At 37.6% G+C, this 14,788-nt stretch overlaps 1 protein-coding gene across 29 annotated transcripts in view; it reads right to left on the bottom strand.

Annotated features, from left to right (window-relative positions):
- MAP2K5 (mitogen-activated protein kinase kinase 5) overlaps positions 1-14,788 on the bottom strand; it is a 279,846-nt gene that overhangs the window by 146,934 nt on the left and 118,124 nt on the right. For all 29 annotated transcript variants that reach the window (XM_064267345.1, XM_064267344.1, XM_064267343.1 and 26 more), the window contains one exon: positions 4,894-4,955. In XM_064267345.1, the coding sequence (XP_064123415.1) occupies positions 4,894-4,955 (62 nt within the window). The remainder of the gene's footprint in view (positions 1-4,893; positions 4,956-14,788) is intronic.

A 14,788-nucleotide genomic window follows, 5' to 3' on the forward strand; every position in this document is an offset into this window, starting at 1 on the left:
ATAGATACCACTTTATCCCACCAATAGTAAGGAAGGGCTCTACCAAGTTCTTGATCGAACTGATGTGAGAAAAAGGAAAGTAGGCATTGAGGACAATGTAAAAATGTGTAATAAGATACATACATATACCAAGATCATAAAGATAAAGATGCTATTCTAGGTTAAAAGAGACTAAAGAGACATGTCAACTAAATGCAATGTATAATCCCCTAGACTAGATGCTGAACCAGATTTTTTTCCCCCTTTTTGGGTATAAAGGATACTACTGAACAACTAGCAAAAATTTGAATAAGGTCTGCTGATTAGATAATTGTTAGTTTCCTGATTTTGATCATTATACAGTTATTATGTAAAAGCATGTCCTTGTTCTCAGGAAATATATCTGAAGTATTTAGGGGTAAAAGGCCAGGATGTCTACAACTTATTCTCACACTTTTCAGGGGGGTAAAAAAAAAAACCCAACATGTATATAGATTTTTAAGCAAATGTGGTAAACTGTTAATAATTGGAGAATCTGGGTGAAACATTTGTGGGGATTCTTTGTACTATTCTCAAAACATTTTTGTTAGTTTTAAATGATTTCAAAATAAACAGCTACCAGAAATTTTTTTTTTTTTTTTTGAAAAAGCATTGGGGTAGGAAAGAATGAAGTGTATCAAGGTGATCATCATAAGTCAGTCTGGCTGGTGTAAAGTGCGTATGTAAAAGACTCATTTAGATAATGCTGAAAAGGCAGGTCGAGGAAATAAAATGAAAAAAATACGAACACCCAAATTAGATTTGGATTTTTCATTTTAATAGCCTGAGTCAAGAATAATCAGTTAAATGAAACACTGGAAGAAATGTTTCCAAGAACCTAAGTACATGGGTTACAAGTGCTACCTTCTATATGAAAACTTAATCAGTGGTCATCACTAAAACTTTAAAAATCCTTCTACAAAAACTGTTGTAAAAACAGATGCAGATGCTTCACTCACAAAACTGACTTTGCAAGCACGTGAATGTGAACTTACAAATGTCAAAGATGAGTTCATAATTAGGTACCAGATATAAACAAACAGCTATACTGCTTAACATTCCTATAAGAATTTAGAAGCACCCATTAGTACAGAAGATTTTAGGTCAGTCAGGGCTATAAGATCAAGAAAGCCTATCATGATGAAAAGTAACTTAGTCGTTTACATAACTTGAAAATAATAAAGGGGCTGGGGGCTAAATACGCAAGGATTTTAGTTGCTCGATAAAGACAAAGAGCAATAGTAAAGGATGGAAACGCAAAGGGAGAAAACCAATTTCCAAATATCTCATTAAGGGTTGAGAAGACAGAGCTTAACATATTTTAAATGTTCTCATAGTGTGGAATGCACTCCTTAAGCATGTCTTTTCTAAGAGACCAGAATAAATTTTCACAGCAAATAATTTCTTCCAGAGTTTGAAATATTTGTGCAATGCAATAAAACACACATATGCCAGACAGTAAAAAAGAAAGTATCAAGATATTAATAAATTCAAAATATTTTTCATAAAATAAAATAATATTAATATAAATTATCACAGAAGGAAACAGGACAAAATATTTCTTTTAATGCTTGTAAAACAATAACTTAAAGAATGAACACAATTTTCTCTCTGAGAAATAGGAAAGGCTTATCCTATCTAGCATGAAAGTAAACCATCTTCTGAGTTCTGGAGGTAGGATTAAACTCCTCAGCTTATAAGCTTACTTGTATATATAAAACCTGGCTGTTAATAGCACATCACTAAAAACTGGTCCCACAGAGAATGTATCATCAGAAAGCAGAAAAGGGGAAGGCAATCCATCATATACAGACTGTCAGGCAGAAAAAAAATAAAGCAGGTACTGGTTTTATGATTCTCGGTAAAATTATAAATTTTGTTAGAGGTTTAAAAAGAAAATACTCTCCTATTTTTGTCACAATAGACTATATTTTCCTTTTAGAGTCATGTAAGTATCCATGTACAAGGGAGCTAAAAATCTGTCCATTGCAAATCTAGGGGGTATTGTTGGTATTCAGTAGGCTAGGTTTCACAACAATGACTTGACAAAGCCTTGACACTAAAAGTACTTATATCTGCTGTCAATCACTCACTCCTTGACATGTCAAGTGCACATCCTTTCAGGGACAACTTCAATCAACATTAGCACTCAAAATACAGTACACAGTGTCACTGCTTCAAAAATGAGAGGAAAAATAAAATGTGTTAGGTGGCAAGGAAAAGCAGAATGGCATTCCTCTTTATAGGAGACCAGATTCAAATGAAAAACAGAAAAAAATTGTTGAGCAAGTAGGAAGGCTGAAATCAGCCAGTTTATATAGATTTTTTCTTCTGGGAAAAATACTCTCTTGCCATACATCCTACAACAGAAAATTTGAACAACATATCATACACAGAGGCTGACAGGGGTCTATCCTGTAATGAACCTTGGATCTTTGGTCCAGCCTTGCATGCCAGATGATTAGAAACTGGAAAACAAACAAAAAAAATTGGGGGAGGGAGACATACCTAGATGCGGTTGTAAGACATGAAAAGAATATGAAGCAATTTTACGTGTTACTCCATTGGTCTTCGATTTTTTCTTCACTCTTTCTTTCCTTCTTATACTAGATCTCCCTTTCACTTCTTCCCTCCTTTCTCATTTTTATGAAAGCAGAATAAAAGAACCTGGGGTCGAGAGTTAGATGGCCCTGTGTGCAAATGACTATTGACTAACTATAGATGATAACCTCAGGCAAGTCTCTTGCATATGTGTAAATATGTTCAATAATCCATACTTTACAGGGTTGCTATAAAGACTAAATGACATCCTATTTGTACACAAAGCATCTAATAGTGATTGGCACAAGGAAGTAATAATATAGGCCTGCTTCCCTCCTCTCTCCTTCTGATTCTTTGCTTCTGACTTGGCAAGGGCACCTACACGCCTTCTCAGCCTCACTGAGGGAACTCAAGAGAAAGATGTTCATACTGTCTTCAGAACACTATACAAGGATACTGGGAGCCCAATCAAGCCCTGAGGACATTTATTTTATACAGTTTGCTAGGCTTATTTTGATGGTTACAATCCTTCCATCGTCAGGCATTGACCATCTGTCAATCTAGTGTTTGTCAACTATAGCAAAGGATTATCCAAGTTTGCAGTCAAAGAAGACACAAAAAGAATATACATAGGAGGCATTATACGAACTTACGTCCCAGCAGAGTTTATAAAAAGTAAGAGAAAAAGAGAAAAATTATCAAAAGCACTCCTTCTACTCTGGTTATTGTCAGTTCTCCTTACTATGACCTGGTAAGCCATAAAAGCTAGAGAAAGTGGACATTTTAGAAAACAAAACAAAAAACACACACCACCAAGGTTTCAGATATTTGGAACGGGGTCGGGGGGGGGACCCACACAGAAACACTAATTTAAAAAAAGTGAAAATTAATATAAACAATGCTTTGGACTAGCACTTATTTTAAATGTTTTTCACCAAAATAATTGTTTTCAATTACTCAATGGGCAAGCCCTGTATTTGAAGCAGATTATTTTTTTCTGCTGACTCCATTCACTTCACAGGCTTCACACTCCAGTAGAATTGAAAAGACCAGTGGCCTTGTGTGTCTGCCCTACGTAAGAGGGAGGTAAGATTTATGAAGTACGGGAAGAATATGCTTCCCTACTGAAGAAGGCAGATTTCTATTTTCGCTAGGTTCAATAGATAATTGAGTATATAGAACTTACATATTTTTTTTCTTTTTCAATTGGTATCCTTGCCTTTTTTCACCGTTTATTATACATGTTATTAAACTTTAGAGCCAAGAACTGCCAAAAGCCACAAAGCATTCATTCCCTTAGAGATTAGAAGAGGAAATGAAACATTTTTATTTTCATCTAAAGTAGTGATTTAAGTACTCAAATTTCATACTAAACTAATCTACCTAAACATGCAGATTAGAGGCTACTTAGCAGCAAAAGCATCAGAAAAGAAAGTTCTCATCACCCTGGGCAGTTCACACTAATAATTAGAAAGAAAAAAGGAAAGCTGTGAATTACAATGAACTAAGACTAAATAAGTGTCTATGCTGGATTAAAGGATTTGAGTTGTCAGTTTGACGTATAATGAATGTGAAAATCAGCCATTTAATTAAATGGTACATGGCATAATCACTCTGTTCTGCATTAAACTGCTTAAGTTATCAGAGCTCCTTTAATTTAGCAATTGTTTACTATTATACCACCCCATGACTTCTCTTAGACACTGTTTAGCCTACCTTGTCCCAAATCTGAAACCTGGATCTGATACAGCACTGTTGGTTTAGTTAGTATTTTTCATTAGTTTATTAGCATACAGAAAATAGAAAACTCTTTTCAATCATATAGGGAACAAATTCCTAGACATAGTTGATTAAAAAATCCTAAAAACCAGTAACATAAAAACACTATAAAAACCATTATGAACAAAGTAGTATTTTTCTGATTGTTTTATTTTAATAACTGAAATTTTAAAAGCATTTTCTAATTACACGCCTATAACTACAAAATATCCAATTTTCTTTTTCTTTTTGAATACTGTGGATATTTTACTAGTCAACAAGAACACGAAGATCCCAGCAAACACACGAAACTGAAACGGGTCAATGCACCCCTAAGGCTGAAGGATGTCATGTGACTATGTCGTTACCATGGGCTAGTCTATGGAAAGAAGAAAAGACAAAAATAATAAGAGTGGAAGAGAGTTAAAAAGGTCCTGGCAGCCAATAGTGATTGTAGACAAAAGAAAAAAAAAAAAAATCCTGAAGGTATAAGGAAATTAAAGCTTGATTAAAAAGATTAAAAAAGAAGAAAGATTAAGTCACCCAAATTTCCTAAGGTTGGAACCATATACTCACTGCTACTGCAATTCTTCCAAGGACGTGCTCTGGGATTTTTCTATATACATCCAAAGATCCCCCTGCAGAGACAAACACGTGGTTGTTACTGCCAACAAAACTACAAGAAAAGAGTGCTGGGCTCTTCCTCTGTGCATTCACTGTGAGAATTTTTTTTTTTTTTCTCTTTTTACATCATACTTGGATGTCTAGTGTGAAACTAATTTTTAGTTTCAATTTTATTTCTGACATAATCACGCTTCCAGGTGAAGTATAACGAATACCTCTACTTTATCCCCAAGCGTATATCACACAGAGGTAAAATGGGAAGGAAATGTAAGAGCTCTGTTGCACAACTCGAAAGATGTAATACATGAATCAACTTCACTAAATGGTACTTGTAGAAACTGTTGAATTGGTGTATGTTTTACTGTGTATATTCTCAACAACAACAAAATAAATAAAATTTAAAGAAATGAAAGAAAATATAAGAGCTCTAATAAAGGGTACCCTAAGAAGCTGTACTTATGTCAACTTAATACATACATTAATCTTTAAGATAAATACAATAATCTCATTTAGGTCTCTGTCTTGTGTACCAGTTTTTTCAAATGTAAACCAGGGCCCTATTTTAGAATTTTCATATTAACCAAACAAAAGCTAGTGGATAAAAAGGACAAAATACACTTAACAAATAATTTTGGGAAGATGGCAGTTTAAGATCCTGACCCTCCCTACACAAACACCAAGAAAAGCAACTCGAAGTCTATACTCAGACCTGTGAGAACTCTGAAATGGTGGGCAAAGGACCACAGCAAGGAGCTACAAAGTGAATCAAGATAAGGATGAATCTCATATGGCAGGAAAAGTACTTCTACTGCCCGGGGCCCTCTTCCTTCCAGTGCAACAGATGGACAGCTGCAATGGAGCTTCAGCTGCACCCTCAGCCAATGTGGGCTCTCCAGTGTGCTGGAAAGGGCTCCAATCTCTGGCTCTGAAAAAAATACGGCAGACATTGCTAGTAGACTGTGTAGGGTGTATATTCTGATCAGTCTGGAGAAAGCCTGAAAGAATGAAACTTCAGTGTGGCCAAAATCAGAATCGGGGAGGGAGTGGTTGCTGAAGACTGAGGGCTAAAGCCGCCCGAGGGTGATTTAATCAGCGTGTGCTTTCTGATCAGTTGGGGAGCTGCTAAAGGACTGAAACCTTTGTCCGCCAGAAGCAAAGCCCTCAAAGAGTGGGGAAGGTGTGGCAACCAAAGGCTGAAGGCTGCACCAACCCCACACCCAACAGCAGATTACTTAGTATGTTTTCTGATCTGTGTAGGAGCCCATGACGGACTGAAAACTTGGTCTGAACTGAACTGAAGATATCACAGGAAGGGAGAGGGAGCCATAAGCAAAGTCTGAAGGATATGCCTAAGAGTCTCCTGTAGAAATCAGCCCCGTTCAAAGCACTGTATATTTGGGGGAACTGAGAAAGCTAATATCTTATAAAATTTTAAAGTCTTGATTCAACAGAAAATTCACAAGGCACATAAAAGAAACTCAAAATAATGGCCCATTCAAGTGACCAAGATAAAGAGAGAGAAATCATATTTATTGACGCCAAAGTGATGAACAGATTGGAAGAATGTAATACAACAGTATTAAACAAGCTCAAAAACTAAAGAAAAACACAGAGAACTAAAGAATATCAGGAAAATGGTACATAAACAAAACGAGAAAAATAAAGAGGTAGACACTATAAAAAACAAAACAGAAATACTAGGTTGGAAAGACATAAGACAATTAAAAAAAACATCTTTGGAAGGATTTAAAATCAGATTTGAGCTGGAGAAGGAAAAATCAGCAATCCAGAGGAAAAAGTAATCAACTCTGTTTAGAACAGGCTAATGGAAACATGGGGCACCATCAAGCAGCCTAATATCACACCACAGGAATCCCAGAAGGGGACAAGAGAACAAAAGGAACAGAAAGAATATGTGAAGAAATAATGGCAGAAAATTTCCCAAATCTGATGAAGGACATAAATCTACAAATCCAAGAAGCTCAATGAACTCCAAGCAGGATAACCCCAAAGAGATTCACCCTGAGACACATTATAATCAAGCTCTCGAAAACTAAACATAAAGAGAGAATCCTGAAAGCAGCAAGAGAGAAGTGAATAGTCATATACAAAGGATTTCCAATAAGATTAAGTGCCAATTTCCCTTCAGAAACCTTGGAGGCCAGAAGGCAATGGAATGACATATTTAAAGTACTGAAATAAAAGAACTGTCAACCAAGAATACTGTATCTGGCGAAACTGTCCTTCAAGAATGAGGGTGAAATTAAGACATTCCCAGATAGACAAAAGTTAAGAGACTTATAAACACTAGATTTTCCCTATTAAAAAAACCCAAAACCAAACCCAGTGCCATCGAGTCAATTCCAACTCATAGTGACCCTACAGGACAGAGCAGAACTGCCCCACAGAGTTTCCAAGGAGCACCTGGTGGATTCAAACTGCTGGCCCTTATGGTTAGCGCCATAGCACTTAACCACTACGCCACCAGGGTTTCCAATTTTCCCTATAAGAAATGCTAAAGAGAGTCCTTCAGATGGAAAAGAAAGGCTACTGGACAGTAATTCAAAGCCAAACAAAGAAGAAAAGACCTCCGTGAAAGGTAACTGCATGGGCAAATATAAGGACAAGTTTAAAGGTATATTTACTTGATAACTCTAGTTATGATCTTCGTGCTTTAAAATGACAAATGCATAAAAAGTACAAATTTATGTTACAGGGCACATAACTTATAACTACATCTCATAGTGTAGTATAACATGAAGCATATTATTCTTCTAAAATACAATTAAGATTATTTTGCAAATACAAATATTTTTGTACATCAATTTTTCCTGAAGCTAAACATCAGATAAAAAGAAATTAAAGAATTTTTTCCTTGTGAAAATATTGCATATTTTATATACATATATGTATATTCATTACTGTCAAATCAATTCCGACTCACAGTGACCCTATAAGACAGAGTAGAACTGCCTCATAGGGTTTTCAAAGAGCAGCTGGTGGACTTGAACTGCCGACCTTTTGGTTAGTAGCTGAGCTCTTAACCACTGTGCCACCAGGGCTCTCTCTCTAAATAGCACATATAGTGCACATGAGTGAGCTACTGGCTGTGTATTTATCCTGTTTAAAGAAAAAAGAGAGGCAAATGATCACTCTTTTAGGTAAGTCTTGCTTGCAGTTTCCAGATTCTGACGAGAAACTGGGAAATCACGATTGATTAAAACCTAAGCTTTGGTTCTAGGTGCTATACTGAGAATAATGAAGGAGAAAAAAAAAAAAAGGACACTTCCGCAAGACCTGAAACCATACTTACTTACTAAAATAGCACTTTTAGCATAGACACAATAAAAGTGAAAATACATCAGAAAAGCATTTTATGTTCTCATTGATCTTTCAGATGAATTGACAGTTCCAAGGACAAACAGCCTCAAGAAGGTTAGGTTTACGCCTTGGTATTTGGGTGGCTGACAAATGCCTTATGAAGTTAACGGCTTGAGTGGCTCAAGACTGAGAGGTAGAAACCCATACCAGAAAGAAGTCCCATCTATATTTTTACATAGGATATAAATCTGGGCTTAATTAGCTAAATGGACAGTAGTTTCAATAAGCTAGACCAGTAAGTCAAAGATTACATCATCAACACTTTCAGTAGAACAAGCCAAAAATAAATATTATTTTGAGGCAGTCAACTAGTTTTTGCAAATATCCCTTTAATCTCTATTCTATTCCACACTCCTTATATGGATAAATCTTTAGATAGTTGGCTCTGTGTAATCACAGATTCATTCTAGCCTTGACATACTCATTAGTGACAACTGTCAGAGGTGAAAGAATGAAGCCGCAGATCCAATTAGAATCAAGAGTGCCTACTGAGCCTGATGATATCTCTGTATGATTCAACAGTTCATACCAGCCTAAAAACGGCAGAGGGAAGTTTTTGGTTTAATTTTTACTCAGACAGTTTTAGTATCACTTCTATTCTACAGGTCTGTGCAAAAAAAGGCAATTCTTGGATTCATGAAATCATCATATAGTAGTGCTGGAAGGAACATTAATGATCAATCTTATGACCTTATTTGACAGATGGGGGAAACGAGTCCCAGAGGTGAGTATCCTAGTCATGGCCATGGAAAGGCGATAGCAGTGCTTAGATAAGACCTGAGCCTTTGAAATCCCCCAACTGCAAAGATCTAAAGATTTTCCCATAATATCACATTACTTGAGAAGCACATGTGAACTTTTTACAGTTTAAAAAGTCTCAGTGCAATACATTACTAACGACACATACTGAGATAGTTTAATCACAGCTGTGACGTTAGTGTTCAGGACATTGGCAAACACATTCATCTGTGGCTCAGTTGGTTTGAACTTTCTGCTCATGATTCCAAGGTCACTAGTTTCTTCTGTGACCTGTTACTTCCTGTGTTCTTGACTACAGGCTGTCCCTGGCCAGTTATTCCATTGCATGCTGCTGTACCTTGGGAACCAGGAGGGAGAGTGCTAAAAGATTAGCAAAAAACTGATCTCCACTGTCAAACAAACTACATGTTTCTACTAATGAATTAGGATGATCATCTTCATATAATTAGGCCAATAAAGCCCACGGGGTAAAGTCTATACTTGTCCTAATTGTTGTTGTTGGCTGCTGTACCGTCGGCCTGACTCATGGTGACCCCATGCAAAACAGAATAAAATGCTGCCCAGTCCTGCACCATCCCCATGATTGGTTTTGGATCCAACCGTTGTGATCTATAGGGTTTTCACGGGCTGATTTTTGGAAGCAGACTGCCAGGCCTTTCTTCCTAGTCCATCTTAGTCTGGAAGCTCCACTAAAATCTGTTCAGTATCATAGTAACATGTAAGCCTCCACTGACAGGAGGCAGCTGCACATGAGGAACATCGGCTGGGAATTGAATCCAGGTCTCCCGCACAGAAGACGAGAATTCAACTGCTGATGACTCAATGCTTATCTCAGTAAAACAAAAAGCCAAACCGATTGCTGTCAAGTCAATTCTGACTCATAGCGACCCTAAAGGAGAGAGGAGAACTGCCCCATAGGATTCCCAAAGCTGAAAATCTTTATGGAAGCAGACTGCCACATCTTTTGCCCATGGAGCAGCTGGTGGGTTCGAGCTGCCAACCTTTCAATTAGCAGCCGAGCACTTAACCACTGCACCACCAGGGCTCCTTCTTATTTTAATACAAGGCCTAAAATATAAAATAGCTCCTTACATGTAGGAGAAATACAAGTATGTATCGAATGAGAGGCAGCATTACTGTCTTATTAGCGCCAATATTTTCCTTAAAACGACCATGATTATTTTCATCACTAACAAAATTAAAATCTGGAGCTACAAGCCGAATTTTAAGAAGATGCTTGCTTAGACTCTGCTAGTTGAAAAAATAACCAAACCAAACCCACTGCCATCGAATTGATTCTGACTCATAGCCACCCTATTGGAAGGACAGAGTAGAATTGCTCCACAGGGTTTCCAAGGAGTGGCCGGGGGATTCGAACCACTGAACTTTCAGTTAGCAACTGAGAGCTTTAACCACTGTGCCACCAGGGCTCCACTGAAAAAATAAAGTGCTCTTTGCAACATGGTTTTTGGGGAAACATTTTATTCCTGTGATTGTAATCCAAATTCATGCACATACAGGCAGTCCCTGAGTTATGAATGAGATCCGTTTCTAACTGCCTTTAAATCAAATTTTTAAGTTAGTAACAGGTGCATACAGTTCTTAGCCTTACTTTAGTGCAAGAAAAGGCCTGAAGCCTTTTCAATGATTTAAAAGCTGCAGGTGCAGCAAATGAAGGTCACTGATAGAGAATTTGTTGGGAGTAGGGGCTGCTGCAATCATTTCAAAGTGAGGGCAAATTTATGTCACATTAAAGGGCAAGTCTGAGTTATCCTAACCGACTTGACAGCAATGGGGTTTTTTTTTTTCCTGAGTTGTCCATAAGTCAGATGTTCGTAACCTGGGGACTTCCTGTATTCTAAAATTCTGTATTTGAGGGTTTCTGAGTGGATTTAGTTTTAACTTAATGAGTAGGCATATTATATCATTCTTCTCTTAAAATCTTCCAATGGTTTTCTAGTAAATTCAGAATGAAACCCAAACTCCTATGACCTACAAAGCCTGCACAATCTAGCTTCTGCCTACTTGTCTAATGTCCTCTCCTGCCCCAGGCCCTCTCATCACTACTCTTTACTTATACGGCCTTCTTGTTGGTCTTCCTTCTAGAACTTGAGTCCCATCAGGACAGCGGTTAAGTCTCGTTCACTAAACAGTTCATTAAACAGGTTCGGAACAGTGTCTGAAAAAATGTGTCTAACAAATAGGAAAGTGATTAATCAGAGATCAAAATAAAATAGACAATGAGAATCTAGACTAAAGGAACAGCACTAAGGCCAGGGAGAAAGCCATCAAGAAGTCTGGCTGTAACTGGAAGGGGCAAGGAAGAATGATAGAGAGTAGTGCACAGCTTTTCATGTCTTTGTTTTGTAGCTGTTGTATCACCCAGAGAGAGAAGGGTAAAAGAGTCGGGGTAAATATTGGAGAAATGCCCATATGGACACACATGTGGAGGGACTGGCCTTAAGCAATTCTTCATCTGAGACGTGGATCAGGAAGGTGCAGTTATAGGTGGAAGAGCAAGGAATTGTGAGAGTTCATACTTAATACAGGCAGTCCCTGGGTTATGAACGTCCGACTTGAGGACAACTCATACTTTCCCTTTAACGTTAGATAAATTTTCCCTCACTTTGAAAGGCTTGAACCAAACCCTACTTGCAAGAATTCTTCATCACAGTCACCTTCACTTGCTGCATGTGTAGCTTTTAAGTCACTGAAAGGGCTTGGAGACTTCTCTTGCATTAAAGTAAGGCTAATAAGAACTCAATGCACCTGTTGCTGACTTACAACTCTGACTTAAAGGCACAGTGAGGAACGGCTCTGGTTTGTAACCAGGGACTGCCTTAGTTTGTATTATCTCTGAGGAGAAAAAGGTATGCGAGACATGGGGTGGGAAATGAAATTTTAGAATACCTGTTTTGGGAAATAACAGAGGAGATAAGAATATGAGAATAAAACTTAAAAAGTGGGAAACTTTAACATTCAGGAGCCAGTCAGCACGCAGTAAAGGGAACCTTCCACGCAGCCGTAGGAGAAAGGGCTGGAGACCCAGCTCAAGGTGAGAGGGTGAGGGGTCTCAAAACGGAATTAAATGTAGGCAACAAAGTGAAGGCTTTCAGTTAAAAACTTAAAGTACTAAGAATGTAACTGAAAAGCAACATCTGCAAAAATTCCCTCCTCTACAAAAGCAATGAGAAAAGGGGCAAAAATTATCAAAAAAAAAAAAATTATTTTTATAACTCTAGAAATTAACCAAAGGCTTGCAGTGACCCAGAAAGCATTAATACAAGAAAAACTGCTGAATTTGAAAAGAAGAGAAAATTTTGTGACCTTTTCAAGTTTCCCTATTTGCATTATCCCCTTCTAGCTCCAGGGCAGCATTGAAAACCACACCCTGTGTGATGGTTAAGATTGTGTGTCACCTTGGCTAGGCCATGATTATCAGTGTTTTGGTAGTTGTATAACTCTGCCCCACAGAGTTTCCAAGGAGTGCCTGGCGGGTTCAAACTGCCGACCTTTTGGTTAGGAGCCATAGCACTTAACCACTACGCCACCAGGGTTTCCAAACAGACAATAGATAACTCTGATGAAGGGTAAGACGGTACACAATACTGCGGAAGCCAGGACAACTTGTCCAAGGCAAGGTCATGGAAGCTCCATAGACACATCCAAACTCCCTGAGGACCAAGTTACTGGGCTGAGGGCTGTGGGCACCATGGTCTCAGGGAACATCTAGCTTAACTGGTATAACATAGTTTATAAAGAAAATATTCTACATTCTATTTTGGTGAGTAGCGTTTGGGGTCTTAAAAGCTTGCGAGCAGCCATCTAAGATACTCCACTGGTCTTACCCCTTCTGGAGCAAGGGAGAATGAAGAAAACCTAAGACACAAGGGAAAGATTAGTCCAAAGGAATAATGGACCAGAACTATCACAGCCTCCACTGTACTGAGTCCAGTACAATTAGATGAAACCCAGCTACCACCACCAACTGCTCTGACAGGAATCACAATAGAGGGTCCTGGACAGAGCTGGAGAAAATGTCCAACAAAATTCTAACTCACAAAAAAAGACAAGACTTACTGGCATGACAGAAACTGGAGAAACCCCAAGAGTATGGCTCCTGGACACCCTTTTAGCTAAATAATAAAGTCATTCCTGAGGTTCACCCTTCAGCCAAAGATTAGACAGGCCCATAAAACAAAATGAGACTAAAGGGGGACACCAGCCCAGGGGCAAGGACTAGAAGGTAAAAGGACCCACGAAAGCTGGTAACAGGGAACTCAAGGTCAAGAAGGGAGAATGTTGACATGTTGTGGGGTTGGTAGCCAATGTTACAAAACAGTATCGGTACTAACTGTTCAATGAGAAGCCAGTTTGTTCTATAAACCTTCATCTAAAGTACAGTTAAAAAAAAAAATTTTTTTTCTAAAGAAGTATGGGAACGATGTCTCACCAAATAGAGAGTATCAACAAAGAGACAGAAATTCCTTTTTTTTTTTTTTAAAAAAAAAAAAAACAACCAAATAGAAATTCTGGAATTGAAAAGTATAATAACTGTAATGAAAAATTCATGGGAGGAGCTCAACAGTACAATTGAGAAGGCAGAAGAATAAGCAAATTTGATGATAGGTCAGTTGAGATTATCCAGTCTCAGAAACAGAAAGAAAAAATAAGAAAAATGATACATCTCCAGAGACCTGTGGAAAAGAGAGAAGGAAAAGGGTAATAAGAATATCTGAAGAAATAGTGGCTATGAACTTCCCAAATTTGATGAAAAACATTTATATACACATCCAAGAAGCTCAAAAACGCAAAGTGGGATAAACTTGAAAAGATAAAAACCCGTTGCTATACACACCTGAACAAATTATTATCAAAACATACAAAACCAAAGGCTAAAAATTTTGAAAAGAGCAAGAAAGAAATTATACATCAAGCACGAGGAATCCTCAACAAGTTTAACAGCTGATTATTTACCAGAAACTATGGAGATCAGAGGCAGTGGGATGACATATTCAAATAGCTGAAAGAAAAAGATCATAACCAAAAATTATATATCCAGCAAAACTATCCTACAACAATGGAGATGAAATTAAGACATCACCAGATAAACAAAACCTGAGAGAATTCTTCACTACCAAACCTGTCCCATAAGAAATACTAAAAACAGCCCTTCAGACTGAAGTTATTAGACAGTAGCTCAAATCCACATAAAGAAATAAATAACAGTGGTAAAAGTAACTGCACAGGTGAATAAGCTTTATTTTTTGTTTTTCACTTTTTTCCTCCTATCTGATTTATACGACAACTGCATAATACAATAATTATAAATCTGTGTTGATGAATAAAAAATGTATAAGGATGTAATTTGTGTAACAATAACAATGGAAGGAAGAAGGAACAGAGCTGTATAAGAGCAAAGCTTTTGTATACTGCTGAAATTAAGTTGGCATTAATCCAAACTGTTGTTGCTGGTTGCAACTGAGTTGATTCCAACTCATGGCAACCCCACGTGTACAGAGTAGAACTGCTCTATAGGGTTTTCTGTAACCTCTTGAAAGCAGATGGCCAGGCCTGTTTTCTGAGGTGCTTCTGGGTGGGTTTGAACTGTCAACCTTTCAGCTAGTAGTCAGGTGCTTAATGGTCTGAGCCACCCAGGGACTATGAACAAGATTGTTATAAATTAAAATGCTAATTGTAATTCCCA

This window comes from Loxodonta africana, chromosome 13, assembly GCF_030014295.1.
Source record: "Loxodonta africana isolate mLoxAfr1 chromosome 13, mLoxAfr1.hap2, whole genome shotgun sequence".
Lineage (NCBI taxonomy): Eukaryota > Metazoa > Chordata > Mammalia > Proboscidea > Elephantidae > Loxodonta > Loxodonta africana.